Consider the following 20,173-nt stretch of genomic DNA (forward strand, 5'->3'; position numbering starts at 1 on the left):
TTCAAGCTGTTTTCTTTTCAATACACAAGAATAAATGTAATTACCGCCTTCCCCAAAAGGAGTGTGTCATGGCATTCCTTAATTTCTGTCACTCACGTGCTAATTCAGTGCTGATTGGTCGTAGCTTAGTAATAACGATGACCCTGCCTGCCAAAATCTTAACTTACACAACAATAGAATGAACGATGGGCACCAAACAAATTGAAATTAGTATTATAATGACTGTAATTGCTCTTATGTCGAACTTACATTAGCTTTAAGGATGGGAAGGCCGCTGTTAACTGAGTGTTAAGTGCATTTGTAGATGCTGAGCTTTTCTTACTTAAATTAAGGTGGAGGCACACTGCAAGACAGCAGAATCACAAATGCATTTTCACTGTTTCTCTATGAGCTGTTTGTCCTCTGCAAGGTTTCACAATCAGATGTTGGAACAGTGGATGGAAAATTGCCTGCTAAAATAAGCAGGGGCAGAGATATCTGTTATTTAATCTGTAATTCCAGTTAGAGTTATTTTTACTTGTCTCATTTGGGTTATTATACATTAATCTCTGGAGAAGATGGAGATTGATTAATTAATTGTAACAAACTGTGTTCAACTCGAGTGTTATCTTGGACCCATTTTGGCCAATTATAGCATTATTACAAGAGGGGTTTGGTGAAATCAGAATCAATGTATTTACACACACTGAGAATATACATAGAGAACAATTCACAGACGATGTAAATGTACAAAATATTGATTGTACATGACATGACAGAAGAGTATTTCAAGAAAATCTGCCCTGATTTTAGAGCACAAATGTAGGAAGATAGAAAGAGAATTCTTTGCCATGAGGGATCAAATGTGTTTTCTCTGGTCTATTTTAAAATAATAATAATAAAATATTGATTTAAACAGGATTATGTATAAATTGTAGACATCCCTTCAGGGAATCTTATTGAACTGTGAATATGCCAGAGCCAGGAGGCTATTTTATTTACTGCCAAGATGCTGTAAAGGCCTCAAGATGCTGGTTTTTATGTCCCTTTTAAAACACAGAGAAATCATGGTAACAAGCGTTACACGTAAGAAGCCATGCACATTATTTTTAAGTATCAAACATAAGCATGAGTGCAGAGCAGTGATCGCGCTACATGGCTCCCCAGCCTGCACAAGTTTCATGACCTGGTGTTAAGTCAGAGAGACAAGCTATTAAATCCCTATTTGAGCTGCAGAAGCCTGCGTTACACAACCAGGAAAAGCCTGCGGCAGTCTCCAGAAGTCAGTCTCTCCTCCACTGGAGTGTATTACTGTATATACTTTCAAGGATCTAAGCTCTTTTTCTTGGCACACAGTTGGCACCATCCAGCTGCATCTGATCCGCTTTCAATCAAATATACTTGAAAAAGAAAAATAAGGCAAAATGGGTGGATTTACATAGGAATGGAAAATTTAATCTGTAAAAATTATTTTACCTTGATATGAAGGAAGCAAAGAGGGGGTGTTTGCTCATGATCATAATGCTTGAAGTGCTTGAAGCTGTAAACAGAAACTTTGTAGTATAAAGAAATTGCAAAAAGCACTGAATAAACTCAAGAAAGCTGTTAGCTACTAGGTGTAGGAAAGAGATTAGTCCCCACAGAGCCTGGTTTTATCATGCACACACTGAGCACTTGAAACAGAATGTGACAACTGTGGATTTTGAAGTGATGAAGTGGATAAAATTGCCATGCCAAACCCTGTATGTCATGGGATTGAATCTCAGAGCTGGTATCAAAGTATATGAAAGTAATATGGAAAAGGTTCACTTGTTCTTGGAGGTCATCAAACCAGCAGTCTCACATTCACTTCGCCATCTTTTCATAATCTTTTTTTGTGCTAAAAATCAAAGCAAGGCTGTTTCAAACCATCTTATCATCAAATCAAACTGTCATCAATCATATCAATCATGTCAATACAGCAGAGAAATCAGATTGATGACCTCCAGGGCTTCTTTGTTCAGTAGCGTTTCTTTATAATGACTTGTCGACAGACTTCACGCTTCAGTTTCTATCCATAAAGCTTTTAGGAAAATAGGGTTTTGAAAGTGAGAGGAGCTCTGCATCTTTGTTACTGGTGTCATGTAACCAGACAGATGGACAGATAATGTCTGAGGAAATGCCAGACATCTAATATGGGACTGTTTGGTCAACAGTGGAGAGGAAATCAAGCACCTCAGAGTGACATGAAACCAAGTACACAAAGGAAGCTGCGAAGACATGTTGGAAACTGAACCACAGAACTGTATGCACGCATACAAACGCCAATTCATGCACAAACATGAACTCTTGCAAACAAGCACAGAAACGCACATGTACACATGCAACACATAGACACAAACAATCACAAACAGATGCAATAAATCATGTGAACAAATACACACTGCGATGTAATTAAACATGGGAACTTTCCTCTGTTTGATCAAAGCAGAGTATAGGAAAAATTACAAATTGCAAACTATTTAAGGATCAAATCAACAACTTATGAGCTAAATAATACAAATCACTTCCAACAATCAGAGTGGGAATAAATATGAAGCTGCTCTGCAAAAAAAATGAGCTGTGCAACAGGTGCATTAATCTTATGTTGAAGAACAGGAAGGCTGTTGACACATATGCCAAAATATTTCACTTTAATTAATATTTCTGCACTAACATCTACTTTTTCTGGTTTTAAGAAATTATACTGCGTGTTTCCTGTTAATATCTCACATGATGACATGTACTTGGAAAAACCGTTTCATCAGTTATTTAAGCTATGTCCCCATGATTCGTCATTTGTTTAAATAACAAATGAATATTCTTTAAGCTGAGACAATTATCTGGCAGAGCAATAAAGCTCCACTTGAAATACCCTAATGAGCTTAATAAATTTGAGTACAGGTTATGATTTATTGCTGTTCTTGTCATTTTTCTGGCTGTGTCTACCCATGTGAGTACACATATACATTTCATCACTGCAGGCCATTCTGCTCTGATGATCACTGAATCAATGGATCGCATAGTTATGGTTCTTTCCACCGGGACAAATGAGATTTAATCTGATTTGCTGCCTGTGTATTGCTGTGTGATACTGTCATCATGCCAGCATATGTTCTTTATCTCTCTCTCTCTCTCTCTCACACACACACATACACACAACCCTGTATATGCAGGGACCAAAACAATTTCGCTATTCAGAACAATTCTTTAAGCAATAGACATTTTTTTAGCAAATAAAATATCTGATACCACTCTTAATTCATGCAAAGAGGGTACAAATGTCAGTCATGGGGGTTATATGCTGGAGTATTTGTTGGGCCCGGCCAAGATACAGTTCCTCACACCATTTTGTCATTTTTACACATTTACACTTTGTATGTAGAGATTATGAATGTAGTAAATTTAGACTATTAAACAAATTAGATATAAAGTGCAAAATTAGAGGGTTTTAAAGGTACCGGTGGGCTAGCTCTTCCCATGTGTTCCCAGTCTTTATGCTAAGCTAAGTGGCTGCTAGTAGTATTTACTGAAAGACACTTCCAAAATGTTGAACTATTCCTTTAAGAACTGGAACTACGACAAAAGCACATTTTTCTAACTCAGGACATACACATATGCAAACACACATGCACAAATCCTCCTCCTCATCATCATCATTCTCATTTTGCCATCTAATCTCATTACAGTGGGGATTGTGACAGATTTTCCTCTGTGGCTAAGCTCTGGAAATCAGTCTGCCCAAAGCGCTGCCCATGCCGGGCTGGAAAATAAGGACGGCCATTGTTCTGTCTGCAATGTGTAGCTTCAGTTTTTATAGAATTTACATAACCACCACACTTAGCAGCCATTACGCTCATGACAACACAGGGTGTGGGAGTTTTGAGATGCTCACCCTTTGTGACAGCGTCTGTCCGGTCCAATGCGTTTTGGTACAGAGTGAGCCTTCTGTTCGTATTTGACCTCTCAAATATGAATCATGGAAGCAGACGTTTTCCCACAAACCTGCTCATTCAAAAACAAACCTTTTTTTGCTGTAATTGAGAACAGATCTCACTCCCTGTGTGCAAGGAATATTTCTTGACCCAGAGGTCAAGATGATCTTTTAAACAAAACTGCAACCAAACCCTAAAGGTGTTATGCAAGGGGATGTACGCAAGACACAAAAAGTTTGGATATGAGCCTGACTTGCTTGTTATAGCCACATTTAAGGAGGAGCATTTTTCTGAAATTGGGTATGGAAATGTCTAAATTACAGACAGGCAGGAAGATATGATAATTGGGTTAAAATCACCAGTGCTATTGAGTCTGATTCATGCTCAGTTTCACATTGGGCAGAAGTTATGTTTGGTTTTGGTGAAGGGAAATAACTTTCACATATTTTATGCTTCTCCTCAGGAGATGAAAAGAGAGATGAGAACTGAAAATTGAAAACAAGAACTGAAGTTTTCCGTCAAATGAGAGAACAACTATATTTTCACGCTGACAACTTCGCATTTCTTTCAGGTTATAAAAGTGGGTCTTGTTTTGAATTTCATTGGACCTTGCCTCGTGACACCCAGCAGATCCAGAGCCCTGCAGCCTGTCGGTTCAAGTGAAAAGAAAATACCACAACTGAAGTTACAAGGTTGTCAAACACAGGTAACGTCATGGTACCTTTAATGGAGACAGAGTCACGCCTTCCTTCCTTAATGGCTCTTCTACTGATCTCGGTCTGCATCTCAGCTCTCCTTGTTCCAGTCCCTCCTGGTCATGAATGAAGCAAATGGGCTTCAAACATTCCTTCCCTGTTCTCATAGACGTACACTGAGACCTGCATTCATCACCTCTCCATGCACCATTACTCCCAGTGATGGGAGGAAAGAAACAACACTTTCATTAGCAGGTCTGCTCCACTGAGGTGTGGAATGTCCCCTGGGTTTGCAACAACAGTGACAGAGAAAGTCGGCCTTCATACAGCTATTGTTGTCCTCAACAAGCTCACTTAGTGTAATGGGCAAGGCTGAGCCTGGTCTTCAAAAGACGAGGGGCACCGTGCAAGAATAAGAGCAGTCATGCTTAGCCAGATTAGAGATCTGAGTAAAGAAAGTATAATTCATTGTGGTTAGAAAATAATGAGCTTGAAAGGGCTTAATTTATAGTGGGAGGCAAACTCAAAAATGGACACATCACTTGTAATCAAAAAAAAAAAACAGCCTGTCTTTTAAATGCATTAAATACCCATGCTCGGCAAACCAGATTCAAAAAGATACCAAAAGCCACCAATACACTTTGGCCAAAGGTTTTGTTGGATGGTTTAACAGTGTCTGAATCACCATTCCCCAGCAGCTTTCTGACATCAGAATTGGTGAGGGTGATTATAATAACTGATTCTTGTAACTTTCTTGCAACTTTCCGAAATGGACAATCTGATAAACATGCCCCCGACACGCAGGTGTGGAGATGGCGAAGCATAACGCAGCTGAGTGTTCACCATTATCCCCATGTTTAAAAAATTATGTTGTTTCACTCGTTTCTATGGCAACCAGCTTTTCCCACCTTTGAATACATATAAATACTAGTTCATTTCAAGCATACACTGGCCTTTAAATCTTTGACCACTGGTAACAACTAATCAAAACTTGCTTACATCTCAGGGGCCCAGTTTTCACCACACTATGATTTGAGACAAAAAACCGTCCACAGAGAATCAATTGAGCCTGGCAGTTGGAGGCGGGAGCATTCAATTGAATACTTGGAGTGGTTTGGATTATAATAACTAAAATGCCTCATTGAGATTATAAATGTCCTGTCCAAGAGAGCAGGGAATAGTGTGATTCGCCCCCTCTCCAAAAACCTCAAACGTCACTGAAAACAATCTAAACTGTGTGCTGTGGAAGTGAACTGAAGAATGATTACAAAAGCCTATACACCGAAACAGCCACCATGATTTTTCAGAAATAAAGACCAGAGACAGGCTGGTAAATGGCGCATTCATCCAGTCAGGTTTTGAGTTGATGTTTCACTGACAAAGAGAACGTCTGCATCAAATGCACTGAAAATCAATTTGTGTTATAACCGCATATCAACATCTGAGCTACTGAAAATAAGCAAGCAGGTAGGATGTCAACATGCGTTTCCCCTAAACAAAGGCACGAGGAAAGAACTTTTCACTACTTCTGTACATGAATATTTTATTTTCCATTTGCCTTCCCTTTTCCTTTACGGTCTGTTTCATGCCAAACGCAAATGGCCAGTGAAAACATTACAGAGACTATTACAGACCGTAAATACGGTTCTCCAGTTGTAGCCTGATTAAACAGTACTTTCAGTCAAGAATGGCGGCTGAGGCGGCAGTATTGTTTCACCAAGAGCGTATCTCACTCATCACACTCTATCTGGACATCTTACAGTTGAGCTGAGTTAAAAGGTTATAAATGGAATTGCCCTTTTCAACTACAAGGCAAAGCTGTGAGTGAAAAAAACAATGTTTACTGAAGTTTTAAGCGGGCTGCTTCAAGCCAGCAGGGTTAAGGCGTCCATCAAGCTGCTGTTGATTAGATTGAAACTGAGTGTGGAAATTATGGAGTGCCAAGCTGTGTGCTGTGTTGGTGCAGTGTCAGGGTAGAGGTTGTTCCTGGGACACGAGAATTCATTGTCGAGCCTTCTGGTGACACCTAATTCAATGAAAGCTGTGATGATGGGCTGTTTTCAGTCGTTATAGCTCTGTCGACAAACCCAATTTCAGCCACCCACGTTGGGGTCTTCTTGTTAGGATATCCATAACAAGAGGCCCCATATCTAAACAACAAAATCAGGCAAAATAAAAGACCAAATCTACCGCTGATGATTACCGATGATCTGCCACACCTCTTTGAGATTATTAAACTACTTGGTTACGGTTTACCTAATGTAAATACTGGTTGCAAATGTTAAGGACAAGCCGTACATTGTACCACAAGAGGATGCTTTTTAGAAAAAAGGTCAGTAACCAGTGCTGCTTTTCACATCCAAATTACAAACTGATTTAAAATAACAGAAGGAATAGTTACATATGATCTGCCAAAAATGAGACAAGCGAAGAAAATGGACCCGGTGTTTATTTTGTCATCTAAGTCACAGAAAAAATCTGCACTCTAGCGAGTGTTAATTCTTACTCATACTCCCTGAGTTTATCAAGAAATAAACAGTGCCACGGGTAGCTGATTTCCATTTAGCTGCCCATGCAAACAAGTGACAAAAATCATGTCTTAGTAAATTTGTCTGATTATATATTGTGCTGTATGATCAGTGACATCCCCCATTCTTTGTCTGCAGCTTAACAGAATGCAAATAAAAGTGCTGCTGGGTGGTTTGGGCAGAGACTTTTAGTCTGAGAGGCCAACAAGGCCTACTTTAAAATAACAGCATTTTAAGCTTCTGGGTGTTAGGGTAAATGGTCAAGTGTAATCCCCTTAGCTCCCAACCAGCATTAGCAGAAATTCCTCAATAATACGCAACATGATTTCATAGTGACTGCTGCCTTTGAGGGATGTTTGTAATGCTGAAAGGGTCACGAGGGGCACAGACAGACAGACAGACAGGCAGACAAGGGGACTTAAGTGTCTCGGTTTGAGGAACAAGGTTCCCTTTTTTTCTGGTGATTTCAGACTTGAGTCATTAGGATCCATTTTTCTTTAATAACAAAGGACGTGGTGGAGCACGGCTGAATGTTTGTACAGCTGATTAACACCGCACCTTTCTCCATTTCACTCAGCGATGGGAAAAAGAGAAAACTACACGCCTCTGTTGTCAAAAAAAAAAAAAAGAAAATCTGAATTATACATCTGGCCTTTGTCATTTGTATTATACATCAGTCTCTTGAGCAAAGCAGATTACGTTTCTCTAAGTCTTTCTCTGCTGCAGGTTAACCTACAGTTACATATGTTCTGACATTGCCGGTGTTGTATCAAAGTCTGCATCCCTGTCAATGTGTGTTTCCCCTAAATTTGAACCCTGAGCCCAACCTTACCCCAACCCTAACCAGTTGTCTCCAGTACGCCTAACCATAACCTAAGCTATGCCCAACTTGCAAACACGTAAAGGAGCAATAGGGAAGCATCATTTTACCAAGAGGGGAAGACAGACAGACAAGCAGGTGTGTGGGCTCACATAGAAAACAATAACTGCAAGTTTTATAGCGTGCATCATTCGCTGCCTGTGTGTGCTGCCCGAAATTCCTCCAAATAAGTCAAACCTCTACTAACCCCACAGGGAGAAATGTTCATTATACCAGATAATATGAAAGTGTTTCATTTAGCAAACTGATGGTTTTGTTAAAAATAGGAAAACCAGTCTGTCTAATACTCTGTATTAGACAAAGATTCATGAATTTCAGACTTTTCCTTTCGCATTTTACATCATAACAACTATGATGAGGAAGGTCACATGGAAACACATAGGCAATCACAAACATTGCTTAGTGTGCCACAGAAAAACAGGCAAACTTTCACTCACCTGGGAGAAGTTGAGCCCGTTGAGTGGATGGCACTGTTCCTCCACCTTCTCAACAGCCCCCGTCCTCTTCCTCATCCTCTCCGCCTCCTGGGCCAGGTACAGGTCCAGCACCGGCACCCCTCGCGTCTTAATGTCTGCCTCTGTTAACGAGTTCACCATCAGCATCACCCAAACTGGCCGCTTCCTCTCCCAGTTCCCAGCGATGGCGTTGAAGAGGTAGTCTGCGTAGAGTCCCTTCCCTCTCTGATCCGGCGTCATCCACGAAGGCATCATGAGTTTCACATACTCAAGGTGTCTTTTAAGTCTCCGATAGATGTCTCTGGGTAGGACGTCCTGCAAGTTTTCACCCTGAGGAAGCAGCTGACAGCTGGTCAGGGCTGAGATGGTGTAGGGGTCTGTCAGGTCAAGCTCAAAGTAGACAATGTTGCTCTCCTGGAAGGCCTGCTTGGAGTTTTCAGGGATGAAGTCCCATACACGTGTGTAGGGAACGTGGATTGTACCATAGAAATATGAGGGAGGATCCCGTTTGATCGTCCACAGGAAGGAGTTTAGGTCAGTTTGCTGGGGGATAACATAAAAAAAACAAACTACAGTCATTCTCTTTATATATTAATCTGTTGAGTATTTTTCTAATAAATCAATTCATGACTTCGTAGATATCAGAAAATAAAAATGCCTGTTATGAGTTCCCATGTTCCAGGGTGCGGTCTTCAGATTTTTGTCTAACCAACAGTTTTAAGTCTGAGACACATTCCATTTACAATGATATAAAGCACTGAAAAGCAAAAAATCTTCATGTTTGCGAAGCTGGAACCAGTGAATGTTATTTAATGATCAAAATTATTTTCTGTCAGTTAACCAAGCATTTCAGCACTAAATTATAGCAAGTCAGAAACATGTAGAGGGCATATGGGGATATAGAGAAATGAAGAAACAAGAGGCAAATTCACAGAAAAACAGGAAGAAGTCTTTTATCATTTAGAAGTTTCTTCATGCCATTTACTTTTAATGTAAAGCAACACTGGGCCTGTCTGACACCATCCAGGAAAAACCACCACTTTGTCTGCGAGAGGCTGTTTAGTAGACACACTGCTAACAGACTGATAATGACTTATTAACAGGCCACTTAGGACCCGAGTGCCAAACAAACAATACACATGTAAGTGATTGTCAGACTTTGAGCTGATGCCCAGAATGTTTTGCCTTTCTGCGTCTGTTGCTTCTAACCTGAAATGGTGCGTGTGAGTTTAGACAGCATGACTGAGAGGTAATCAATAAAAGGGACGAGTAAGAAATCTCATTCATTTGTAAAATACTGAAGAAACGAGTAGAGTAAATCTTGACCTGATGGTTTTGTTCCTAATACACACACCTGCATGTACAGTAAAGACCTTACACAAAGCCAATACACAAAACTGGTGAACGAAATAAGTGGCTGATTGGTCGACAGAATATGTATCAACAAGTCTGATCATTGATCACTCTTATGATATTTATAGAATAAACTGACATTTTAATTTAATTTCGTTAAATTTGGTTAAAATTTTTAAATATTTGACTGTCAAGTCAGAAAAAAATCAAGCAATCTGAAGATGACACCTTGGGCTGTGGAAACTTGTGATCGACATTTGAAAGTAGTTTTCCACATATTTGGGACAAAAACGTTCAAGGATTCATTGAAAAAAATCAATAACAGACTTATCAATAATGAAAACAGTCATTAGTTACAGACCTACACAAAACCTAACAACAAAAATCAGGGGATTTCCTCAAGTTTTGACCAATATATTACACTTAATACACTTTGAATACAAAGTGGAAACGAGGTTAAATTTTTAAGCAAATTGCAAACAAGGAGATGCAACTCAACATGAAGTTGGTCCACACATTTTGTCCCTGATGTTGAAAAGGTGATGTCAAACAGCAAAAAAAGAAAGTAAATGGCACATCAAGGCTCCTTCACTGACAAAAACTTTATCAACTACTACAAAATAAAAGATGATGTGGCTACTCTGAGGTGTCCTGATAAACACTACAGCTCATGTTAAAACATTCAGGTAGTATAATGATTCATTCTCGCTTCATGATCACTTACTTTCCTGTTTAACTCGCAGTTGGCGGAGTCCTTCAGCCTCCACTGGTCTGCTCGGACCAGCAGTAACACACAGGACTGAATGAATGCGCCCAAAGTGCCCCGCATCGTAGCTCTGTCCAAAGTGTGCACGGTAGCCTGTGTTTGCTTCGCAACGTGTTGCAACAGCTATTCCCCACAAAGCATGGACGAAGCCCTATTTGCACAGCCCCGGCTCCATGCGGTCACGTAAAATGAGATGACAAGTATCCGACAAGCCGCCGGACAGAGTCATGCTGGCTTGAGCCTGGACATGGACGCAGCGCTGCAGTTTCACGTGTGCTTGAGACAGAGAGAGGTGGTCATTTGGGGTTTACACGGGGTCAGATCATGCTCTCAGTGTTTGGTCAGACTGCGGTCTCCTTCACCTCCCTCTCCGCATTGCCTTCTTCAAGATGTTATGAAAAACTTAGCGCGAGTTCATCCAAAAGTTTGAGGGTTTCGAGCCACAATCAATCAATCAACAGGTCCACGCCGCGTCAACGCACCTGAGGACAAAATAGAGTAAAAGTTTGTTTGTTTGTTTGTTTTGCTCCGGGTCTGAAGATAAGCCTAATGTGGGTGAGCAGATTGCAAAGACGAGTTGCACTTTCCAGGAAAAAAAAAGTCTTAAAATCAAACTTCTCTGCACACTGATCTGTGTGTCTGCAAAGTTCTCCGGCTCTGCCACTCACCCTCTCTCTCTCCGACGTGTGTGAGTGTGTGTGAGAGAGAGAGCAGTTCTGTCAAGCAACTCAGCTCTACCTACCCCCTAGGTTGCCTCTGTAACCCTCCCTCTCTCTCTCTCTCTCTCTCTCTCTCACACACACACACACACACAGCAGTAATGTGATTAAACAAGACCCCGCCCATCCACATCACTCAGAGGTGTGGAAGCCTGCAGACCATTAAGATTTACAGTAACTGGGAGAATAAAACCCTTAACTAATGCCAATATTTTATCACTATCATCCAGATTAATGATACTCTATGGTCCTGATTTCAATACAAAAAGTATCATATTCTCTTTTTTTTTATCTTCAGTTTCGGACTGATGAGATCTCTTGTTGTCTCCCCTGTAGGAGGCCGACAATCAAGGGTGCCAGTGGAGATCCCGTGGCTAGATTATCATACCCCTGGTAGCTAATGCCTTACAAACTGGAGGCATTAACATGAGAAAACCCGCAATAACAGCGCTTCGCTCTGCGACGCGTCTGAGCACAGACATGGAAACTGCAGAACTCCACCTTTTAATGAGGATCAGCAGACTTCACGCAGCAGCTGTGGCACGGTCACTCACCATATGTTAAACCAAACGTAGCTTATTCCTTAACTCTATGAGTCTATGTTCTGTTAGATTCCATACTGATGTTTTGGTGGTAAATGGGCATATGTTTGCATATTAATTAAGAAAAAAGACTGTCGAAAACAACGTTGTGTTTGAAAAGAGGGCTGGGGAAGGAAAAGAGTTCTGTCATAATCCTGTGTTATGAGCCCATAGCTGGACACTGGGTCATAACACAAGAATTAGTCCATAAAAACCCTCCAGAAAAAAAGTCCAAAAGTAGCTCTTGTGAAACTCGATCTAAGGTTCAAAATATTTATGTCATCATGACTAAAAATTTTCAGTATGAATACACCTACCAGCCAGCCCATCGCTGATGGTTTAAAATAGTTAAACTTCTAGATTTGATTATTCCTGGAAAAAAAAAGAAGAAGAATTACACTTTACAGTTTTTAGATTGCACTCACATGGATACAGATGTCAGAGTCTTCTGCTTGGTTTGTGGCTGCACCCAGAAGGCCGATCTATCCGTTGTGGCTCTGTGCTCCTTACCGTCAAACTCCTGGTTCACACGGGGGCAGCGAACACATGTTGATGTTGTCAGACGTCTGAGTAAATACAAAACGGTTTGTTGACACGATGAACGACTTCGGGGCTTAATTTTCTCTTTGGGTTGCTGTTTGCAGACAAATGCAACAGACTGGAAAAAAAAAAATCCTGATGAGGCCGGGGCTGCCTCGCATGATGAGTGGTTGAAGCAGTCCAAGGCGATCTCACAACTGGGGGAAAACTCAATGACTGTGAAAATGAGATTCATTAATTGACTGTTTTTACTCAATGCAGCAGGGATGTCAGTGTTTTTTGCAGAAAGGGGAGGGCATTATTTACAGTTTAACCTCGAAATAAAATATAAAGGCTGAATTTATATACACTGCAATTATACATATTGAAATATACATACTTTAAAATCCAGTTCTTAAGCGTTTCTAACCATATGTGTGAACTATGGACCCATGATCACAATGAAACCCAACTTTACCCAGACCTGTTACAGCTCCCCCTAGTGGACAAAGTTATTTTTACGAGCTGTGCTTTTTCTCTACTCCGTCTTCTTTGTTTAGTCCGACTTTAAAGCTGTAACTAGTCTGTGCTTTGGCAACACTGCACCAGGTTCAGTCATGCAAGTCAGAGCCAAATTTGAATCTAATAAGACTGGAAAAGAAAGGGGAAGTAGAAAGATGAAAGTGAGGATGGAGGGTGCGAAGACAAAACACTGATGAGAAAAGACAGAAGAAGCAGTGCAGTGTGTGTGTGTGTGTTACCAATACAGATTTAGTGAAAACTGAGTGATGTCTTTCCAACATCCACTCATCCAAAGCCTTGAGATCTGGCTGATCTGCTTCACTTTTTTTTACTGTCTGAACCTGCATGGGCCACACTGGTGTCAGAAAATATTTTTTTTTCTAAAATATTAGTGTCATCCACATCCAACTTCTCAACCCTCCTCTCTGTTCACGCTAAATTTAATTCCTGGAAAAAGGAAAAGAACACCTGCTCTGGATCTATGTTGGAAGAATATGTGATATGATCGTGTGTGTGTGTGTGTGTGTGTGTTTTTTTTTTTTTTTTTTTAGACTGTTCATGCCAAAAGAAAAGTTGAAAGAAATACAGCAACATATAGTATCAGGCTCTGCTCTCACTACTCTTCTCACTAGATTTCACTGCAAGTTTTAATTCTGGGAAAATCCAGCTGAGAATGTGTACTGTACCAATCAGGGAAGGCTAAGGTGTTTCTTGCTGCCTCTTCAAACTCTCAAAGATTAAAAACTATTAAAAGTTGGCCTGTAGCTATAAAATGAAGCACGATACCTAAAATGCGTGGTCTGTTTCTCAATTTAAACGTCTTTGTGTTCAGGTTCAACTTATTCTGATGGAAATTTCAGGTGAAATATTTCATATCCAGAACTAGTGTGAAAATCACATGCAGAGGCCGATGACAGCCCTGGGAATGGTGCATTCGTCCTGTCATGCTGTTTGTCGTCAATATGCAGCCTACTTTAAACGACTTCTGTTTCTAGCTAATCTATCCAAGCTGCTGACACTTCGCAATGAAAATGGCAAAAACAGTGTGGTGGTTGTGACCTGGTTGTGTGTGTGTGTGTGTGTGTGTGTGTGTGTGTGTGTGTGTGTGTGTGTGTGTGTGTGTGTGTGTGTGTGTGTGTGTGTGATTTCACACAATCACACACTTCTCAGTCTTTTCAGACATTACAGAGGAAGCAGCTGCAGGTGTTCTTTTTACCTTCATACAAATGCACACACAAAGATGAGTGTTACAACACATGCACACAAATTTGCATTTGCATTTACTTCTATCTTTGTGAGGACACTCACTGATATAATGCATCCCCAAGACCCTTACCCTAATCTTAAACTAACTCTAACCTAAGCCTGATTCTAACCTGAACCCTAAAACCAAGTGAGGACTGACCAAAATGTCCTCAGTCTGGGAGCTCTACAGTTCAAACTGGTCCTCACAAAGATAGAAGTAAAAGTACACACACACACACACACACACACAGACACTCTCACACCTGTTCCTTATTTCCATTATCCCCCCCACTTAGCCCACAGAGGCTGTTTTATATAAATACTTATCCAACATACATCATCCTCTTTAGCTCTGTGTACATCTGTCACATATGTCGGAGGTAAAAACCTGTTATCTGCTGCTTTTACACCATGTATCAGGCTTCCCAGCAAATCCAAACCACATATTTTAGCTCCTCACTAAAACTAGATGTGGGGTCAGGATGAAGTGCGGGGATCATGACTCGCTGGATAATCAGGAATTCAGTAACCAGCACATCATCCTGTCACATATTGGACTTAAATGTCTCCATAACCTAAGTCAAGATTAGTTTGATTGATAGTTATTTAGTTTTTAAATGAAAGGTCTGAGTTTGAATAAACCTGCAGTGCACAGTTTTTGAACACGTTATAAAAATTATGGACCTTCCTTTTCCTACAGAAAACAAAACTGGCTGCCATCAGAAAGCCCACTTCTTGCTTAAAATGTTTTCTTATTCTTGTCCTTATTTGTCTGTTTTATTTTGACTAAGGTCCATATTTGCATGCTGTGTAATGACCCGTGAAACTCATTCAAACCAGAAAATAATCCTTTAAAAAAAAAAAAAAAAAATTAAAACTGACAATAAAACTGATCCAAAACCTATTTCCCTCCAACAATGCAGTTCTATTATTTTATAAAAGGGAGTCTGTTTGAAGCCTGTTATGGACTCAAGCGACCTCTCTCTTGTCAGTACTGATACTACCATACATCTGTACATTTCCACTTTAAAGTGGCTCTGTTTATGAAGATCAAACAGAACTAGGGGTCTTCTGAGGTATCCCGAGCAAACATCTGATTCTGCCTCTTTAGAGAAATCTTCAAAAGGATTTCACAGTATGAAATGACCACATATGTTTCATTTTATAAAGACAGGGAGGTGGATGCATTTGATCCTGCCAGGTGGCCCGTGCAACATTCTCTGTCGCGCTCAGTGTCCCGACAAACGTTTCCTGATTCAACAGCACGTCCGTTTTGTTTTTTAAATGTTTTAAAATTAAGACTTAACACATGGAAAAAACAGAACTAGCAACAAACAAAGAGAGCCACTGTATGTGTTCATACAGGTTTGCAAGTGCTCCCTCACTGCTATGTATAGTTTACAGTATTTGTATATACATCTGCATGCACAGCCGGTTTTCACATTCCCCACGTTTTTATAATCCTGAAGACAGACCATAGAAGACATGACTTTCAGTGAGCAGTCTGCTGGACAGATGAATCCATTCATTTTACACATGCTCAGAGAAGAAAAGCATGCGGACAATGTGTAAGCCTTCCAGTAACAGATCATATGACTCAGTCCATTTACAGATGGTCAGTCATATTGACCATGGTCTACTTCCTTCATAGCACATAAAAATCTGATTGAAAAGACCTGGCACCAGGACAGTATCTGAAACTCTACGTGCATATATTTCTGTGCATGTACTGTGGATCTTGCTGTGTGTTTGTGTGACTGACTTTAGGCCTCAGTCCTCCCCTCACCGGTTCAAACAGAATACACTGCCACCCAGGATCCACTCACAACTTTGTGGATCAATCAGACATTACTACTGTAAAAACAGCTGTATTCATTCCAACAAACCTAATATGAATGTGCCACATTTCCATGAATTTAGAAATCTCACAGCTAACAAAGACTATATGAGCTCAAAAATTATACCAACTTGCACAAAAGTACCATATGGTCACTTGGAAAATTACTCCATATAATTAGCCTGAGACTCTGAAACTGAGAGTTCAGTTTGGCACCACTGGTACAGCTAGAGTCTCTGTCACGGTCAACATCTGTCTGTATGCAAGTGTAATTTTTGGCAGTGAAAAGAGTTTTTCAGAGGCAGACACCGAAATGGTTCCATCGATACACGAAAGCAGACGCTGCCTGAAATCAGGTGTCTGGCCAGATTTTCATCAACATGGAGGTCAAATACAAGGACCAACAACAGTTTTATTCCACTTGCAGAGACCAGGCCGGACCAGACAGGAGACACAGAGGACAACTGACTATTTGTAAGCCACCAGGCAGCTCATAAAACGAGGAGTGAAAGCTGAATATTAGCTGAATGAGCTGCCATCTGTCATCTCTTAAAAAAACAGTGACTGCATGACAGTGTCTGTAAGCTTCATCAGCATGTTGACTGCTTTTTCTTTTTGTATATTCCTCATAACACTTGACTTCTCTGAAAAAGTCTGTCTGATATCTCATCATGAAAATCCTGTATCAGGATCAGCTTCCTGCTAAAGGAAGTTTTGAAAATCTCTCACAACCAAAACTGAGACATTTTATTGCTTGTGTAAACCACACTGAGCTTCCTTGTATGGAATGTGTTACAGAGACAAATGTTGATCTATGTAATCTCCGTAAACACTGACTTCCTTAAATTTCCTGTTTCTGAGTGGAGCGAGCGGTCAGGAACATTGTGGTGGTTATGCAGTTCAATGGATTTTCAAAGTTATTTTAACGGCACTCGTTAGAGCCATTTACAAACAAAAATAAAAGTATTTCTGGAGGCTTTCTGTATTCATCAGGCAGAGTTTAAAAAAAACATGCTTTTGTCAAAAAGAGATTTGACTCCTGCCATGATATCTTTTCTGGTTTCACAGAAATGTAAACCGCTTAGATTTTCTTTGAGTGAAATGATAATTTGTCTAAATGGTGTTTTTGTGCCGCTTCCAGTAATCCCATCTATTCTAATCTATGACTTCCCAACGCAGGCACACAAACCCTCGAGATAAGTCAACTTCACTAAGTTTTATGCCCTGACCTTCCAGTTTTAGCAGCGATACAAACCACATGATTGGTGTTTTTGATATTCACAACACATTCAATTTTCTGCTTCTTGTAAACATCTATAGTTTCACCTTTCAAAAACAAACATGACATTAATGGCAAATGACACACCGACCAGAAAGGCATGACTGCACGGTTCGTTGTGATGGAAGTGGTTGTGTGACTGAGCCGTTAGTCACAGCATCAAAGCAAAAATGGTGTTCATGGTATAAAGCGCTTACTGGAATCCAGGGTGTCCTGACAACTCTGTGGGCAGACACACATACCAAATACACTAGATCCAAAGGTCTGAGCTCAGCTTATGTTCTCAATTATCAACAACTACTTATGTATGTAGCTTATGCTTTACTTGAGCATATTAGAGTATTTTATACTTCATGTACAAAAACATATAATAAGCCTATAAAAAACAAGAAGAACTAGATTAAGAACTAGATTTTCTACTTTCCTCTCCCATTAATCATTTCACAACCCCTCACATTTATCCTGTGATCCTATGGATGAAACTACCAAAATGCATATTAGGTCATTAAGACTAGCTTCACCTCAGACAATAAAATGCTGCTTACACACTGATAAAACACCATTAACAAAATACATCAGCCACAGTCACATTTTAAGAACATTTTGCTGAAAATATATGTGTAAAAGTACATGCATATGTTTTCAGCAAACTCAACTAAAGTAAGATTTTGAACACAGGACTTTCACTTGTAATGGAGTAGTTCATACTGAAGTACTCCAATAACTGATTTTATAGAGAGAATGTAAAAAAAAACAAGATTTTAGAGCAAGTCTAAGGGATCTTTAAACTAACATGATTATACATTTCTGTTATACATTACTATTTACATTAAATTGCACTAAATAAAGTTAGTAAAGTCACTACGGCTGTTATTTTGCATCACTCTTTCCATAGGCAGTGACAAGTTTTAGACTGTGCATGAGATAATTTGATGTCCAAGTTGGTTTCACATCCTTCTCACTGTTATTTGGAAGTTACCTGTCAACCTTAACAAGCTGTTCCATTCTAGGTTTGATTTCTTAGTCCAAACAATTACATGACACATTTTCAGATGTGTTCGTTTTACTGGCAAAATGCTGAGAACAAAATCCAGATAAAATGGTAAAAGTTTCATCCCATCGCTTTTCTTAGGACTGTCTCCAATTGAGGTCAAAAGTTGATTATGAGTTGTTTATTGCTCCAAGCCAGTGTTAGGTAAAGAAAATAATAATTATCTTTCCTACTATTATCATTCCAACTCCGCCCTTCCAGGCCTCTCCAAGGAGACGCTCTCTCTCTCTCTTTTCTCCCCCTCTGATGTGCGCCAAGCGAGTGTATTCAGATCATTAGTTTTCATGATGACATGCTTCAGTTGATGTCTCAGTTAACTGTCACAGTCAGAGGCTTCAAAGTAAAAGTTGACTGCTGCTAATGTTGATCTTGACACTGACCTTTACAGCTGCATGTGTGTCTCCAATCTCGTCTTGCTTTTATTTTATTAATAATATCTCAAAACAGAAGTATTTCAAACACGAAAGCCTAAATCTACTTTTTTTTTTAAATATATGTTTTTTTCTGAGGTTTGAAGTATAGATTTTTTTAAATGACCAGATCCAGAGCAACATTTGAATTTTCCAACAATTTCTCCTGGGATTATGGAAGCAGATGTAGAAGGTATTCACTGATGACCCAGTCAAAATAGTGGAATATTAATTACAAATTATATTGGTAGATGTTTTCTTGGCTCATTTTACCTGTGTTGTAATCCCAGCTCTTTGAAAGCCATGGAAACATCTTCATTCATTTCAAGCTCATCCTTCTTTGGAAAGGAAATGGCACTCGTCAGTTTCTTTTTCAGTCTGTTGAAGGTCACAGAAACAGGAGTAATTGGTCTCACAATAAAACATGAGTCTGAAGATGACTTTTTAATGGAGACACTGTCATGCTTCATTTCTTTCAAGGGTCTAGCTGTAAAAGTGTGCCAAAGGAAACACAGAAGTGCTTGTTGTTTTGATGTGAAGTCTGAAGCTTTGGCTAAACTGTCATCATTAACTTATAGACAGAGTTATGAAGGAGTCTCGAACTCAAATCTCTATGCATAAATCTTTTATCTTGCCTGTGTAGTCAGCCAAATCTTCATCAGGACAAATATCAGGGTTCTTCTCTTAGATAGAGTTGATATGTGCTTTACAAAAAGAAGGTAAAATTGCATGCATTAAGGTGATATGGTCAGTTACCTAAAGCTTGCACACACACATACAAAAAAAAAAAAAAAAATCAGTGGGGTTGGAAAATTGAAGAAACCTTGGATCACATTGGGGTTAGCCTCTGCTGCCCTGGCTTCTATTCAGCATTTCTTTGAATGATCTTCATGGAAAAATGAAGCATGTTCCTGAGGTTCACTTTCCATATTCTCAGACAAATCAGCATGTACTACAGCAGTTGCAATAAGAAATGCAAATCTTTATCAGTTTATCGACAAAGTTACAGAGCACAGAAAAAAAACTACAGCTCCCACAAACAAACTACAAGCATAGCACTTGGTTTCTTCCATATCCAACCAAGACCCCTCTACTCACTAATGGAGTCGCCTTCTATGTTGAGCAGTGACTTTTAGCCCACAAAGCTCTAGTTTATGAGGTATAGTGCACTTTAAAGGCTACTAAAAACATAAATAAATAAACAATATTCATTTTATGAGACTATTGACCTTATCTAAATATATGAAAGCGAGATGCATGTCATACTTTGGCTTTCATCTAACTCCTAGTAAGACCGTAAATAAATATATTTCCCAAAATGTCTGACTATTCTTTAAAGTTGCTAACCATAACATCACCATGATGTAAACTGCACAGCTCTCTAAATATGAAACAATATGG

The 20,173-nt window shown here is 39.7% G+C and overlaps 1 protein-coding gene across 1 annotated transcript in view; it reads right to left on the minus strand.

Moving 5' to 3' along the window:
- trabd2a (TraB domain containing 2A) overlaps window positions 1-11,282 on the minus strand; it is a 51,843-nt gene extending 40,561 nt beyond the window's left edge. The window contains exons 1-2 of the mRNA XM_041059627.1: window positions 10,568-11,282; window positions 8,473-9,033 (exon numbers count right to left, since the gene is read on the minus strand). Of these exons, the coding sequence (XP_040915561.1) occupies window positions 8,473-9,033; window positions 10,568-10,672 (666 nt within the window). The 5' untranslated portion in view covers window positions 10,673-11,282. The remainder of the gene's footprint in view (window positions 1-8,472; window positions 9,034-10,567) is intronic.
- Window positions 11,283-20,173: the final 8,891 nt, after the last annotated feature.

This window comes from Toxotes jaculatrix, chromosome 16 (assembly GCF_017976425.1).
Source record: "Toxotes jaculatrix isolate fToxJac2 chromosome 16, fToxJac2.pri, whole genome shotgun sequence".
In the NCBI taxonomy this organism is placed as follows: domain Eukaryota; kingdom Metazoa; phylum Chordata; class Actinopteri; family Toxotidae; genus Toxotes; species Toxotes jaculatrix.